The sequence below is a fragment of the Cuculus canorus genome, chromosome 5 (assembly GCF_017976375.1).
Source record: "Cuculus canorus isolate bCucCan1 chromosome 5, bCucCan1.pri, whole genome shotgun sequence".
NCBI lineage: Eukaryota > Metazoa > Chordata > Aves > Cuculiformes > Cuculidae > Cuculus > Cuculus canorus.
The window spans coordinates 41,836,285-41,853,139 of NC_071405.1; the positions used below are offsets into that span (position 1 = coordinate 41,836,285).

The following is a 16,855-nucleotide window of genomic DNA, read 5'->3' on the forward strand; positions in this document are numbered from 1 at the left end:
TCAAGGAGGGCACCCTCCCTTGTTGGTTCACTCACTAGTTGTGTGAGGAAGTTGTCTTCCACGCACTCCAGGAACCTCCTAGACTGCTTCCTTTCTGCTGTATTGTACTCCCAACAGATATCCGGAAGATTGAAGTTACCCACAAGGACAAGAGGTAGAGATCTAGAGACCATCCCCAGCTGTTTATAGAAGAGCTCATCAGCTGCCTCCTCTTGACTGGGTGGTCTGTAGCAGACTCCCATCGCAATATCTGCCTTCTTGTGGACTCCTCTGATTTTAACCCATAAGCACTCAGTCCTTTCCTTACCATAATCCAGCTCAAGGGTATTGAAGCACTCCTTAACATAGAGGGCTACCCCGCTTCCTTTTCTAACTTTCCTGTCCCTCCTGAAGAGTTTATACTCCCCCATAGCTGTACTCCAGTTATACGAGTCATCCCACCACGTTTCTGTGATGGCAACAACACCATAGTCACCATAGTCACATGTTCTCCCAAGAGACATTCTGCGAAGAGGGGACTCTTCCCTCTCCCTAGAACCATATGAAGCAAACTTTATATCACATCCTTGACAAAGTAACACAGGTTCCCCCTTCCCCTCCCTTGTATCCAGTTGGCCCACAGGACCAGTGCGCTGAGGAGAAGGTTTAGCTCTTATTCCTTCCCCTGCTTTTACTTCCTTCCTGGCTCACAGAGAAGCATCAGGAAAGTACTTTAAATCTGCCTGAGGCATATTGAAGCTGCTCCAAGATGCAGGTAACTCCTTGTTCAGATTCAAGGAAGAGCTCACTGATAAATCACTGTTCAGCTTTGCCTTCACAACCTGAGTTCTTTCTACGCACAAAAAGCTATATTAAGAATAATGGTGCTTTTAGCTCCCGTTGCCTGACTTGCACTTTCTCAGTACTATAGATGTTGCTTAATTCTGCTTGACTTCCTATTCTTTCCACTGTCCTCTTCACAACTCAAAAGGACAACTGCAAAAGGACACACACAGCACCTGTTTGCTCTGAAGGTCTGCCCGCTCTTTAGGTTTCCAGAGCATTAACTGTCTTGGGAGCCACAGAACACAAATAAACTTCATCTGCATGTATGTTTTTGTGATATTAAAGCCATCTCTTGTTTTCTTGACTTTCAGGCCTTCCTGACAAAAATATGGTGGGGAGACATGTCGACAAGCACACAGATCCTGAAGTTAATTTGTGGTTTCTGGTGTCCTTTCCTAATCTACACAAATTTAATAGCATTCAGGTAGAAACATAACTAATTGGGTTCAAGAGATAAGTAAAGGATGAAAAATAAGCCATAAAAATAGTCAGACTTGCAATTACTCACCTAAGTTATAAAACCAGAACTATTGCCTTAGGGCATCAACAGAAGGACTGCACCACTATTAACCAAAGCAGTTTTCTATGATATCGAGTGATTTGTGTCTCCTGTGCTAGTGCCTATTCTAACACTTAAAAGATCAATGCCATGGTTTTACGTAGATGACTTCTATTTTGCACAGTCCATAGAAAAGCCTGTTGGAATTCAGTTAGCTCCAGATTCTACCTAGTGAAGTGTAGATTACCTCCAGGTATAGCACCATCTATTTCTAGATTGGTATCTTAACTAGAAAAACAGCCATCATCAAGAAGTATTATTAGCCACAAGCCTTGATAACCATAAGTCAAGCTTAAAAACACAGGATTGACAGGAAATAATTAGGAATTTCAATTTCAATGTCTTATGAGATTGCTTTGTTAGTGTTCTTCAGGCATAGCTTTGGAGTTCACAGTTTTCAGCATTTTGTCACAATAAAAATGGCTGAAATTGCAGGTTTTCTTAAATAAACAAACAAACAAAACAAAAAAAAAAAAGAAAACCAGAGAAGAAAAAAAGAAACGGCAAAGATAGTCAAGCAGTCATAAGAATCCAGAAACTGAAACTTTAAGAAAACCTCCTAATATAGTGAGAATGACATACAAATCATCAGAATTGGAATTATGGAATGACGTGCTATTATGAAGTATATGTTTCTTAACTGTTAAACTAATTGAAAAGCAAGAGGAAAACTCATTTGGCATTGCTGATATAAGACTTTCCTTCAGGCAGTATCACTAAAGATGACATTCATAGCGTCCGCCAGATTCACAAATGCAAATAATTTAATTTGAAATTTGGCAAAGTTTTCATGGAAAAGTTTAAATTATCAAAGTAAACCTTTCCAGATTTGTTCTATTGAGGACTTTTTTGCCTCCTTTCCCTGGAAATACAAAAGTTCACACCATGTGCCCTACTGCTTCTGGTATTCCCTCTCTTAATTGCTTCTAAGAGCTACCAGGAACAGAGCATTGGGGTATTGTCTTCTAGGACTGAGGGGTTTATTTCTGCCCAATTTCTAAGTAATTTGAGGAAACTGAGCATCCTGATCCATTTTTTGTGAAGCATACCAATTATCACTTCTCTGAATCTTGTGGGGGACTTCAGCCTTCTCCTTAGAAATTTAGAATTTTCCTTAGAAAGAAATTTGCAGAGGTAAGGATTAGACGTTGACAGCTTCTCAACAGAGCAAGTCCAAGGTAAGTAAGTACACGTTAGCAGGTTAGTGTGAATGTTAGTTTTGAAGTGAAAAATTGCTAACCATCTTCTTTCAACTAATTAGTTTATTTCCTTACAGTGAAGAAAAAAAATTGAAGAATGAGCCAGAACCATTTAGAGAGCTGGACAGTTTAGAAACAGAGAGGACTTTGTTTTTTTCCAAGGAAGAAGATAGGTAAGTTTAAAAACATTAGTTACTATAACTTTTGTGACAATACTTCTTGTGAATTTCTTGTGGATTAGTGACCAGCTAATCATCTAAGGAGTTGAAGGACCAAGAAAGCCATTACTCAGAAAGCGCTGTGCCCTCTGATTACGGCTGTTGTTGCTCTCTAAAAGGAACATAGACAATAAATATGAATATATCACTGTTTGAAGGATACACAACTTTACTTGTTCTGAGCAGATAATTTCTACAGAACAAGGAATCTGCTCTAATACTTGGGGAATCAGAAAGCATTTCCTGAGATTCCCTTCAGCTTGTGATAGCTGATATACTTTGGATTTAGGAACTAAGCCCCTATCAAATCACTGAGCTGAGCAGAAAGAAGGTTCTCAGCAAAACTTGACATTATTTGAGGGCTTCACTACATATTTTCCTATGAAAGCAGTGACAGAATTACTTGTAAGCATCAGTACCTGGGAAATTTATATTAAGTCAGCTTCCCAACAAACTAGTGCTCTTCATTTCTATTTTTAAGGATGGGCACTGAGGAACCTGAAGTACAATGACAAACTTAAGAGTTAGAGGGAGCATTACACAAATGTATAACTGAGCACAAAGATTTTGTCAGTTGCTCATGGTCATTCCTAGATCTGTGATTCAGAACTTCTGAATCCCACTCTATACTTCTACCACACAACCACCAAAGCTTAGGAGGCCACAAGGACTTAAGTCAGGATAGGAAGACACTTGATTAGCACAAAGTCTTCTTAATGCCTAAATAGTGCTAAGTAGCCACTTGTAGTTGAGTATGTGCTTTTCAACGATTTAAAGAGAACTTCAGAAATATGTGAATGAGAAATAGGTAGCAAGGAAGCATCATCCACACTATGAAGTGGTGGACCAAGTCAGAATTATTAGGTTCTAATTTTACATCTGGCATTTTTCTGCCAGTATATTGCAGAAAAACATTAGTTCTCTCTTCCTCCCTAACCTGTGGAATAGGTGTAAAATCATCTGCCTCTTGGCAACTATTTGTAAATAAAGTCATAAAGCACTTTCATATCCAGAATGAAGTGTGGTTTGGTCATTACACTGTGAGTTCCAATTGCTATGATCTTAGCACTTTATTTTAACAAAAGAGGCTCTCTCCCTCCCAGATCTATTTCAGCATCTTACAGGAAAGCTGCAATTATCTGTTTATGACATTAGCCTATTACCATGGGAATGTACCTTATGATGTCATACATTGAGAGGTAGGATAGAATCAGGCACATAGAAAAGACTGGCTGTGAGAAGGAACAAATAATTAGCAAGAATGTCAGAGGAAATTAAAAACCAGTGAAGAGTATTGTTTGGTTTTTGTGAGGTGAAACTGAAAACGTACCCTAGTGCGCACATCCTTCATTAAAGATCATACCTCTCAGAGTCAGAATCACAAAATCCAATAACAATGCCAGCTTACACAGGAGACCTATTTATGTGAAAGCAAAACCTCACATTAAGATCAGATTTCTTTCAAATATAAGGAATTTGTATTTTCTGCACAGGATAGTTTCCATTGCCAATAGATAGCACTTCACGTTCCAAAACACAGCAAAAACAACTGTAGATGTACAGGTGAAATTTCCCTTCAGTTACCAAAATACTTGTGTTAATTCCACAATAGTCAAAGCCTACCTTAATAAATAATTCATGAGTCTTTTTTTTTTCTAGTAGGCTTCAATATTACTTTTTCTGCTATTTACTCTAAATTAATTGCAAAGGGCAAGATATCAGCACTTACAGTTGTATAAAGAACTAAAGTAGTTCTTCAGTAGTTCTCTCAGACTTCAGCAAGGACAGTCAAGAAACACATGATCCAGCACTTTGGAGACAGGGTCAAAAAGACAAACTGTTTAAAGTCACAGCATCAACAAGAACTTCTGCATACAAACACTGCAAGAAATTTTTAGAGACAAAATAGTTAAGAACTGACTCACAAACTACATTGGCCATCTGCTTTTCTTTCATATTATTTATGATAATGAAGAACAATTAATCCACTTTCCCCTCTCCTTTTGTATTTGCACTGTGTTTGTACTAAATGCAGGAACACAATGAAGTTACCAATCAAATTAACTGAAGAAGAACATGCACTTATTAAGTCAGATGTGACTTTGTTTTTCAAACCTTCATTTTTACTTGAAATATTTGTGCCATAGTAATGTGATTGCTTTGAATTTTACAGCCTTCTTCTTCATTTCCACCCCCAGTATATGTTTGTTACTTACAAGAAGCTTTATGTAGGATAATACTGACCTTATTCCCATTAACTAATTTTAGGAAAATGTCACCAAGCCTATATTCTTATTGTTTTGCAGAGGAAATGGTAAACTGGAAAAGCATAACCCTTCTGAAAACACAGCGTGGGCAACATTTGTCTTTACTCGGTGGAGAAAATTCTGGAGTGCCCCTGTAACTGTTTTTGTGGGGAATGTCATAATGTACTTCGCTTTTCTGTTTCTATTTACTTATGTCCTTCTACTAGACTTTAAGCCACCCCCACCTGAGGGTCCATCCGCTAAAGAAATTGTACTTTACTTCTGGGTTTTTACCCTGGTTTTGGAAGAGATCCGACAGGTCAGTAACCTACAACATCTTAGTAATAACACAGTAAAACTTGAGGTAATATTTAGAATAAGTTTACAATCTGTATAACTGTACTAAGCTTGAACACTTCAAGTGTTAGGTGTAGTTTTGCACAGAAGAGCAATACAGAACTTACCTTATCCAAAACACTCCACCTCTCTCTCTCAAAGCAAGCTCTTCCTCCACCATATAAACCTTTAGCACCACATGTTTTTCCATCCTGCTGCAATTGCAGCCAAGTCAAGTGAGCTGCTAAGATTCAGGTGTCCTTCGCACAAAACACTTCGCACAAAGTATTTCTCTTTCACATCCCAGAACTAGGTCAAATAATGTAAGTCTGAAGTTACATTCTATACACGGAAACACAGCAGAGAACTTTCATCCTTTTAAGAGGTTTGTCTCTGCTGGGGAGTGTTTAAATAAACCAAGCACATGAATTGAGATTATTTGTGTTTTTCCTAAAAATACTTCTTAACTCAAAACATTAGCAGATCTCTTTCTGGTTTGCTTTTCTTTAAAAAAAAAAAAAAAACCCAAAAAACCCAAACTGAAACAAAAAAAACCCAAACCCCAACACTTCCCCTTTACTCTACTGGTTCTGGAATGTCCTCAAATCAACAGCTGAAATGATGTGTGAACAATGGTGCTAGTGTGTTGCCAACTGTGAGCACATAAAGCTGTCTTGTTCAGACACAAAAAAGCAGTTATAAACATTTACCCTGGAAGAACAAATTGGTGTTCATTATTTAAGCAGTAGGAGCAGTGAAGGCGATCCCAGTTTGTTATAATTTATTTGAAATTATGCAGCAAGGCCATAACCAGAAGAGGAGGTGGAAAATATTCGGATCAAAGAACATTTCATGATAAACCTGTAAAATGCGAAGAGTACCAGGCTAAAACACCATTACTAAATCAGATTCTTTGCCTAGATAATCAAATGTGCACTCACTGACAATTCTGGTGTACAAACACCAAATCTGTTCATGCTGTTTAAATAGCAATGTCTAGAAACTAAACTTTGACTGGAAGTTCTATTGTTTAGCAATCCAAATGCTGCCAAAATTTTAAATTAGGCTCAAAAGTTCTTAAGGATAGTATCACAAGAATAAAAAGATTTAATTTTTTATATTATTCAGCCAACTTTTGTGCTTTAAGATAGTGAAGTGATATTTGCAAGCCCTTTTTTTTCCCCCTGTTGTACTAGGAATTTGGTTTTGCTCTTTGCAATGAAAGTAAAAGGAAACATTATGTTAAGAGTCACAATGAAATAATGAAACTGGAAACAGATAAACATTGATGATTATTTTTCTTTTTCAGAGTTTCTATACAGATGAAGACACAAATTTAATAAAAAAATTTAAACTGTATGTGGAGGATAACTGGAATAAATGTGATATGGTGACCATCTTCCTCTTTATAATTGGGGTAACCTGCAGGTATAAATGTGTTCTGTGTAAATTGGTCAGCATCAGTAGCAAGGGCTCTGCATGTCAACTGACAGGAGTGTTTTGTGCACATGAAGACAGGCTCTGACATTTATTTTTGCAAGCTATACAATTCTGTTGTATCATGGACATTGCTTCAGAGACCACAAAAGACATACTGGTATATTCAAACACATGCACAGAAAAGCTCTGTTTTTTATTGTTCTTGTTTTGGGCAATCCCTTTTGCTCAAGGTATTATTTTTTTTAAAATAAATCTCATTGAAGCCAAGACAGAGAATACAGTGTTCCTCCACCTTTTGGCTATTTTTCATCAATGTACAGACTTTACGTTACATTCCCCTTACAGGCTTATGCAACCATAGCACTGAAGCACTCGCCTTTCCTAACTAGGCTACACCTGGAAACTGAATGTAATATTCAAGAAAATATTTCTCAGCAGCAGTTGCTGAGATCTGATATTTCATTTCATGTGTTCTGCAGGATGCTGAACTCAACTTTTCAAGCTGGCCGTACAATACTTGCCATTGATTTTATGGTATTTACACTTAGACTTATACATATTTTTGCCATTCACAAACAACTTGGACCAAAGATCATAATTGTGGAAAGGATGGTAAGTGCACAGTCTCTCTCAAATAAATACTTGTGCTTTCTAAAAAATGGAGAGTAGGAAATCTTCTCTTTACAAAGGAAATAAGTTTATAATCTATATTGATTTTTGTATTTTTATGCCTTGTCATTTTGCATATATTCCCTTATTTATCAGGCATATTGCATGCAATAAGTTTGAAATGGATACTTACAAATAACTCTGTATTGTAATAAGTTGCTCCCAATTTACTAATTCTTGTACCTTACGCAATCATATCGCCTCAGATCTGGCAAAGGAAGAGTAGAGTGTCTTTGACTTACAGGTGTTCCTTCTGCTTCATAGGCTGTGTGCATTCAGAGCAAAGACCTCAGACAGATGACAGGCAATTTACAGAAGTGCAGGGCATTTACTGAATTACTCTGTTACACTTGGGGAAATAGATTGCTATTGCAAGAAATGTGAAAAAAAAACTATCTGTGAAAAGGGATAGTTGTAAGATCCTCACAAGAGTTATTCTTATTTGTACTTTGTATCTCTGAGTTACAATTGAAAACATTAGTACTTTGTGAGCATATTTTGGAAGATGTTGATAGAAGATTGTTATTTATCACCAGTCTTCTGCAGGAAATGAGACATTAGGACTGCAGTTACTGTGCTTGGGTATGCCTTGGTATGTTGAAGTAGCTTTTTATTTAGGCATGTTAATCCTCTAGGCCAATTAGCTCACGGTAACTGATTAATAGGAGTTCATCTAATTGTAAGTGCTATTATAGAATCTACAAATATTTGATTTGTGACTCACAGCAGAGCACAGTAAAAGCCCTATAGTATAAACAACCCTATATATCAAATAAACATCACTACCAAGCTATTTGGTTTTGTGTACAAATGCAAAAACTGGAACTCTAACAAAACATTTCCTTGGAGTAGCAAAAGGGTAAATGGCAAATAAATATTTGTTCTTGAACACTGTCTAGCTTACAGCATTAGCAGACATTTATTGTAAAAGAAGTCTGATTTTGGCTCCTAACCTTTCCTTGCTGCTAAACCATGGCCTTGAACAAAGATGGTGATGTGTCTGCTACGTTGGCATCTGAAGTCACATGAGATAACACACAGATTAAGAAGGTGCAAATAAGAGCATTAACAGCAGCCTTGACAAAGTCATAAAAAAAGATCCTTCATCTTACCCCCATCCAAGCCAATGCCTTAGCTTTGGTAGTTCAACGTTGAACCTTACATCAAATGAGAGAACAATGGAAGTTACTTCAGTAAATGATAGCTTCTTGAAAGGTCAATCAGGTGGGTTCAAGCAACATCATTTTCCTTAAGCAGAGAAAGAATCCAAGATTATATCTTATTGTCTTTCTCCTTCTTAACCTGCCTACAGAACTGCTGCAACAAGCTACTAAAATGGCATTTCAATGGCAGAACAATGCCCATTCATAGAGCTACTGCAGATTAAAAAAAAAATAAATAAACCAGACTTGCCACTCTTAACTAGTCCTGCAGCATGGCTAAATTTTAAATTATCCAGAAAACAAAATAGATTTGTCAAAGTCAGAGAGACATCAGTTATGTCTTGCCTAGGTTAGATGTCATCTTTCTTAACAGAACTCCAAGTAACTTCCTAGAGGTATGAAATGCCTATGCTTTTGCGTAACTGCACAATCCAATAATGTAATCAAAATGAATCTACGGTCTCTAATGAACTCTGTCAGAATAGATGAGAAGTGGATGAAGTGTTCCTCTTCCACCAGGGAAAAATTATTGCACTTGAAATATATATTAGTGCTTTTTTTCAAAAAAGTGTTTTAGGATTCAATTACTTCTGCTTCTGTGGAGAAACACAATGTTTTAAAAGCAGGAAGTCCTGAAAACAATCCCTCAGATGCATTACGTAGCTTGAAAATCCAAGAAAGAAGCTATCTGATCCTTGCAGCCTTCAATATCTGCTGTATCAGTAGTTCAGTATTCATCAATGAGTGCCAACTGTTACCAGGATTCACTGCTGCAGCAGAATTCTTGTAATTCACAACAAAGCAGTTGATGGTACTGTGACATCTCACAGAAAATCTGCATTTAAAAGGTACAACGAGATTCACTTAACAGATAAAATGTGTTTCAGTTTTAAATGTTAGGTGATTGAAAAGCAAGGTTTTAATTTAAAACATGTCTTTGTCTAAATGAGCTATTAAAGAAAAATGCTGATTACAGGCCAAGAACAATATGACACCAACAAGGTCAAGAGAGGAGTTCTATGCATGAAATTGTATCTTAATCCACCTCCTTTAACCTAAACAAGCTTGTTAAGAAACAGAATTATTTGAGCTGTTTTCATACAGAAAGACTACCATTCTTTGACTATGCTATTGGAGTCACATGTCCTCTTTTTCTCCCCTCTCCCTCTCTTTTTCAGATGAAGGATGTTTTCTTCTTTCTGTTTTTCTTGAGTGTGTGGCTCATTGCCTATGGTGTGACAACTCAAGCTCTACTTCATCCCAATGACACTCGGGTGGAATGGATATTCAGAAGGGTGCTTTATCGTCCCTACCTTCAGATATTTGGCCAGATTCCACTGGATGAAATAGACAGTGAGGAAATTTCTTTCCCTAATAACTGGGTCACTTTTGAATGCACAGTTCTGAATAGAGCATGGAATTATTTCCCAGTATTGTTTGGTTTTTGTTGGTTTTTTTTAATCTCTGTTCTGCAGGCCAAAGCTTTCACGTTACTGTTACATAAATAATGTATTTGTAAAGAGATAGTGTACATTGTGAAATTACATTAGAGCATAAGGGTTGGCCCTATTTAGTCAAGCTGTCTGAAATATTCACATGAGGATTTGTAGTTTTAAAGGTTGGCATACCTTCTTTCACTTCAATCCATTTCCATTCAGGCTAACCTAGACTCAGATAACCCTGTGTAAACTGAAATAATACCACCTCCATACATTTTGGCAGTAGTTTAACGTGACAGTGTTAAAGCAGTACAGCTCTGCCCATAAGCAAACACCTCTGTTTTAGAATAAATATTCCCCTAGAGCGTTTGTTGACTGTGGAGGTAAAGCTGCCCAAATCAAACAAAGCTAGTAATTGCATATGTGCAACATTGCAATCAAAACAACATAAAAATAATCACAAGACATGGAAATACTTGGACATAGCAGTTCAAAGGCTATATTTCTGATAGATAAGCAAGTAAAATACAGAATAGGTCATCTCCCAAAGAAATCTGAAGTAATGCCACAGTATTTAGCCAGAATAACAGTGCTAAATGGCAGTGGCAATATTGAAGCAGGATTCAAACTTGAGATAGTATAGATGGAACCCAAAAAATCCCATAGATAGAAGCAAAACAGCAGACATCCTTTCTTGCTCACTCTACTTAATAAGAAAAAGCATACATCTTAGAAAACCCAAAGAAGTCTGAACAAGCTGAGAGATCAGAGGCGTGATTCATCTCACTTAACTTTAAATTCCTGGGTGTAAGCATGCACAGCACAACCAGTCACTCTTATTTCTATTAAAGTAATTAGAGAGAAAAATTATTACTGGAATACGATACATCTTATTTGGAAATAGGTCAGATGTAGTATTGCCTAGATGGGTATGTTTCTCTCCATGGAGACTTCAAAGGGTGTCTTCACCTGAATGAATAACTGGTTAAAAGACAGAAAAATGAATGAATGTTTCAACTGCAAGAGTTTGCTCAGTATCTCAAGCAGTCAATGAACTGTCCTTTTACAGTTAAAAGAGTCTCATATTTACAAACCTGCTAGTGGTCAACAAGGGCAGTGCAAAAATACTACCACAATATTGGATTTAAGTTTTAACAAGTGTAAAATACTCAGAACAAAATTATGCTGTAGTTTATATGCAGCCAAGATTAAATCTCATTTTAGTAATCTATAACATCGTCCTTGCTTTCTAGTTTAACAGTAAAGGTACTAACTATAGACATTCACCCGTGTCACCAGCTGTTAATAAAGACAAGTTTAGAGATATTAATTTCTTGTTTGCATTGAAATAGCTATCAATTCAAACCTCAGCAACAATTTGTGGTTCTTGCCATTCTTTGTAGAAAGCCAGAAATTTTGCTCAACAAAATGCAAAGCTTTTGTCTCTACCCTAAGAAATACATGTGACAGTAGGGTTTGTCAAAACTGTTCTGTTATTTCTCTGTCTTCCTTTGCAGCATCACAAATGTATCCCAGGAACTGTACATTTAATCCACTGCAGATTTTGCAGGAGAACTCACCTTCATGTCCTAATAGCTATGCCAACTGGCTTGTCATACTTCTGTTGGTCATCTTCCTACTAGTCACAAATGTTCTCCTTATGAATCTCCTGATTGCTATGTTCAGGTAAGAGTGATTTCAGTAAGTATCAAGTCAAGGGCTGCAAAAGCTTAACTGAATGCCTATCTTTACTATATTACTCTTGGCTATTAGTTTTGGAATACACTAATAATTTTCCTAATTAATATTGTTTGGGGATTAAGAGGTAGACTTCTGTGGTCATATAGTTCTTAAGTTCTCATCATCATTACTCTAGCCACATCGAAGAGAGGAAAAAAGGAAGTCTGTTTTAGTGCTAAAAATTGAATGAAACATGCATCGAAGGGTCTGGATACCCATCTGTGATGCAGCACAAGTCTGTAGGTGCAAAGCAGCTGCAAACTTGGCAGACTTAACAGCGGATAATCTGCATGTACGGGGAAATGCTTGATGTCAACACAGCTAATGATACATTTGGTTGAAGAACTGATATGGCATGTTTGCTGATCTTGCCTGAGTGAAGTGGATTTACCCTTCTTTTAAAAAAGAGCCATTATGTATTTTTTAACACTTGAAGCCTGCAGCTGTGATTGTTTGAAAATCTAAGAATTTGCACAAACTTTATATTAAATTAACACTACCTCCTGAATTTGCTGTTCCTTTTTTAAAGCAAATGTGGGACTAAATTTTGTAATAATAAGCTTTAGCTTTCTGCGGTAAAAACAGTTATATACTTTTTTCCCCTCCCCCAATTACAGTTACACTTTTCAAGTCATTCAGGGCAATGCAGACATCTTCTGGAAAATTCAGCGCTACAACCTGATTATTGAATATTATGGCCGGCCTGCCTTAGCACCACCATTTATCATTATTAACCATATAACTCTAGTTCTCAGAAGAATCTTCAACAAAATGGAACATAAAAAAGAACATCTGGGTGAGTTGCTAACAACCATCTAGCAACCAGAGGTCTTGACACTCTACTAGCACATGTTGCATTGGCAAAACAGAAGAGCAGTTAAGATTTCCTTAAGCCAAGAACCACAATTTATTTTTAACAGAGTGCAATAAGTACAGACAAGAAATTAAAGCTTGTAACGTATCCTCTACTATTAACAGATTCCCACCATGCACTTCTTTATATACCACAGTTATTACAACAAAAGTATTGATATAAATCTGGTTAAAGGGATTTAATTTCTGAAGGGATAGCAACAGGTAGGTTAAATTAATAGTTATTTAATTTGCTCCTGAAATTTAGTAATTATTAAGTATGAACAATTCTAAAGACATATACCAAGTCTAAAAATCTAATTGGATCAGTGGAATTTTCCAATACAGAGAAGGGAGCAATAGGGAGAAACAGAGCATGCTTAGAGAAATGGTGGCACATTAGAAGTTATAGTCAAAAAGGCAGATGAAGTTCAGTTAATTACAGAAGGCATTTGAGTGCTTTCTATAGTGATGGCAAATTTGGCCCATCTGGTTTAATACTGTCCGATAATAAGCCTATTTACTCCTCATGCGCAGGCTGATAATGGGCTTTGGAATAGAATTGTTGTCAGACTGGACTAGTTCAGAGCCCTTTGATTAAGCTCTCTTTCTGGCACACTCCTTCTGGCTATCAAAGCACACTGCTGGAGATCCTTCTAAAAGAGAGAAAATTCTTTTTTTCCTTAAGAAAGCAAGTACCCAACTGCTCCAGTTATAGATTCAGTAGTGTGTGGAGCATGCAGCAACTGTGCCCTTTTACTGGTATTCAGGAAGATAGTATATGACATTCAAAATACGTTCATGAAATTGAAGTCTGTTGTTGGCAGGGATACTTGACAACAACAGGCTTCATACTTCAAGGTGCAGGAGTTTATTCAGTTTTTCATTCCTATTTATAATTGTTCTAATAAAGAATCTTAAATGATAAAGTGCATCTGAACATAAAGCTCTGCTCATTAAATACTTTGGGGCCAAAACATGTCAGAAGTGCAGTAAGGATGTAAAAGACTTTAAATGGAATCACAGAAATTGGTCCATGTCATCCTTTGGGAAACTCAGGAATCATATCCAACTGCAAAAAAGTTCTATTGCCTTCTATCACAAGAAAAAAAAAAAGTAGAAAACATGTATTTTACATTGCATTTTCATAACATGACACTCCTGCAATGGCTTGGTTTTTCTTTAGCATAGCAGGCTTACTATTCTAAGAGAAAAGGGAGTAAAATTTAATTTTTAATTTCTTTTTTCCTACAGAAAGAGATCTTCCAGGTGGCCTAGATCAAAAAATCATAACATGGGAGCTAGTACAAAAAGAAAATTATCTTGGAAACCTTGAACAAGAAAGGAAAGAAAGCAATGAAGAAAGGCTGAAGGCCACATCTAATAAGTATGTAATTCTGAACCACAGTGGGTACACCTTGCAAGTCTTCAGCTTTGAATGAGATAATCGGTCAGATGCTTGTAAAGCTTCTCTGAAGAGTTCAACTAAAATGCAGTTAGGAAAAATGCAGTCCATGAAAAACGTGAGAAGCCAGCATCACCGCAATATTGGAAGAGTTTTTGGCACTTGTAATGTATGTACAATTACAGGCCTGTAAACTCCAGCCAAATCTGCAGTCAAGCTCAATGAAAACCACTCATGAAGAAATTGTGGAAGAATAGTTTTTTTACTGTAGTGCAGTGCATGCACTTCTATCCCCTGTATGAATACAACACAGAATTTTGAATTAAACTTTTAATTGCTTAGATTTTCGAATGGTAGTTTAGGATATCTTGAATTACCCGCAGCCCACAGACGCAGAGCAGCTGTTCACAGCTTTATGGCACACAACTGTAGTTTTCCACAAGAAATGAATATAGTGGCTCTAAAGTTGTATTTAATTAACTGAGTCACCATTTAAATACTTCTCTAACATATCTCCCCACTAGGAATATCACCTAAATTGGTTTTATAGTCTAAAGATAGACCTGCTACATTATTATTCAGAGGTTTACTCTGTATGAGTAAATGTTTACTTTGTGTCTTTAAGTGAGACACAAAGTAGTTATATGGAGGGAAAACAGAAGCATCTAAGACAACATTGAAACAAAGAAAAGCCTTCTTTAAAGAAGCTTTTAAGACCTGTTTCAGCTGTTTCCTCATGTGATAAAACTGACTTCAAGCAGAGGCACAATGGGTGTAAAAGTTATCATAAGAGAGTTCCATGGAGATGTTCTTTTGCTGTCTTCTTTACTGTCTTTCAAAACAAACTTCCAGCTGCCTAACTCATGGAATAGCTGGAGCCCAGAAGAGCGTACTTGAGTATGTTCTTCGAAAATCCTCTTCTCTCTCTAATCTACATAGACCCTTAACTCATAACAATTTAGAATTATTATGTTGGCTTGAACTTAATTCTCATAAGCAGGTCACTGACAAATTCTAGGAACGAGACCTCAGTTACTGAGTCTAAGCAATAAATATGAGTATAATTTCTTCCAAACAAATATTCTTTCTAGCTTTAAAGATGTTATAATACATGGTATATGACATTACTGCTTGGAGGGGAAAAGTCAGAATCACTCTGGTTTCACAGTATTTCACGGTCAGCAGGGCCGGGAAAGAGACTATAAAGACTGTGTTCACATGAATACCACCAAAACTGGGGCTTTTTATCTGTGCTCTGTGGTGGTACCAGTGTGTATTTGAGATCTTATGAAACCCTCAGAATGTGATTCTTTGAACTTTGCATTGAATCCATGCCAAAATGCATTAAACCCATCCAGCAGCAGCTTTTTCACACAGACCTGAACAGAACATAACCTGTTAGAGGGAAACTTTGAAATAGGAGTTAGTACAGAGAGCGATTTGAAGAGCCTATGGGGAATCAGAGGCTAAGAATAACTGATGAGAGAATAGGTGAAGGATGCAGAAAGCATGTAGATAAAACAATTATTTGATGGCACTGTATGGAAGTTCTCTACACACTCTCTTTAGACTGCCTGGAAAATGGGATTTGAACTTCAAACTAGTTTTCAAAAATGAAACCTCTCAAAAAAATTTTAAGTAGCTTATCTCTCCTGTGCTGATGGAAGAAATATTGTGGCCTCAGTTCTCAGACCAAGATCAGTCTACATTTGGTACAGGTGGGACATCAGTGCCTGGAGAGACAGAGTTGCACCTTTCTGCTCTCCTTGATTTCCATAGTGGCTGGGGTTAAGTGGCCCTCACCAGATGCTGAACAGCTGCTATAACCTGTTGTCACAGTTCAGCCCCACTCAGTCAAATTTGACAGCTAAAACTGTGCAGCTGAGCCTCCAAAATCCCTTCCCTTTCCACACAGAAAGGGGAAAAGACTTATGGGTTGGAAACTAAAACTACAGCTTTAATGAAATGATAATGATAATAAAATAATTAGAAATATTATTAAAATAATAAAAATAATTAGAAAGTAACAAAAAATATACAAATCCATGAGATCACATCCCCACGCCTTGACTATACGTGACCACAAATACTGCAGAGCTGGCAGGAGGGAATGTGTCTGTGGCTAGGAGAGAGCTGGATTCAGGAACTAGATTCAGGAATGCATGGATCCTGGATCAAGAGCAACCAGACAAATGAGGTCACCGGATATCAGTCACCACAGAGGAGAGGAAGACACTTTTGATCTCTCAATTTTATACCAAGTATGATGTATATGGGATGGAATATTCTATTGGTCAGTTTAGGGTCACCTGCCCTGTTCACCGCCCCTCCCAGGTGCAGCCCCCTTCCACCAGCTTGCTGATGACCTTCATTAAGTATAAGCATTGGCCTTTTTGCATACCAATGCCTTGTGTTACTATCTTAGAGAACACTTTCGGAAAAATGCTTTCAGAAAAATGAAGTTACTTACAGCAAGTGAGTTAGTCACAAAACTGACTCTAATTTATCTCAAACTAGAACACCTGTATAAGCTTATAATGAGTCCCCCAGGCAACAAGTGCATGAGATTGTCCCAGAAATGCTGCTCTGTTCAAGAGATCTTTGCAGGAACACCTCAAAAGGACAAAACTTTTAGGAGGCCCTGGGATGTCTCAGCAGCACAGAACTGCCAGCGAGGGGTCATGGCTCTACTAAGTTACGTGGGGTTTGTATTTCAGAATTTCTTCTGAGGCATTTCTTTTTTTCTCACTGTGTCTGCTTTGTT

General features: G+C 37.2%; 1 protein-coding gene and 1 long non-coding RNA gene across 2 annotated transcripts in view; one reads left to right on the forward strand and one right to left on the reverse strand.

The window, feature by feature from the left end:
* The window catches only part of LOC128852268 (uncharacterized), a 41,715-nt gene extending 36,739 nt beyond the window's left edge, over nt 1-4,976 (reverse strand). Inside the window, exon 1 of the long non-coding RNA XR_008450007.1 lies at nt 4,531-4,976. This is a non-coding gene — a long non-coding RNA (uncharacterized LOC128852268). The remainder of the gene's footprint in view (nt 1-4,530) is intronic.
* TRPM5 (transient receptor potential cation channel subfamily M member 5) overlaps nt 1-16,855 on the forward strand; it is a 44,837-nt gene that overhangs the window by 22,968 nt on the left and 5,014 nt on the right. The window contains 9 exon segments of the mRNA XM_054067689.1: nt 1,137-1,249; nt 2,661-2,756; nt 5,108-5,366; nt 6,693-6,811; nt 7,303-7,435; nt 9,834-10,008; nt 11,612-11,780; nt 12,452-12,630; nt 13,941-14,073. Of these exon segments, the coding sequence (XP_053923664.1) occupies nt 1,137-1,249; nt 2,661-2,756; nt 5,108-5,366; nt 6,693-6,811; nt 7,303-7,435; nt 9,834-10,008; nt 11,612-11,780; nt 12,452-12,630; nt 13,941-14,073 (1,376 nt within the window).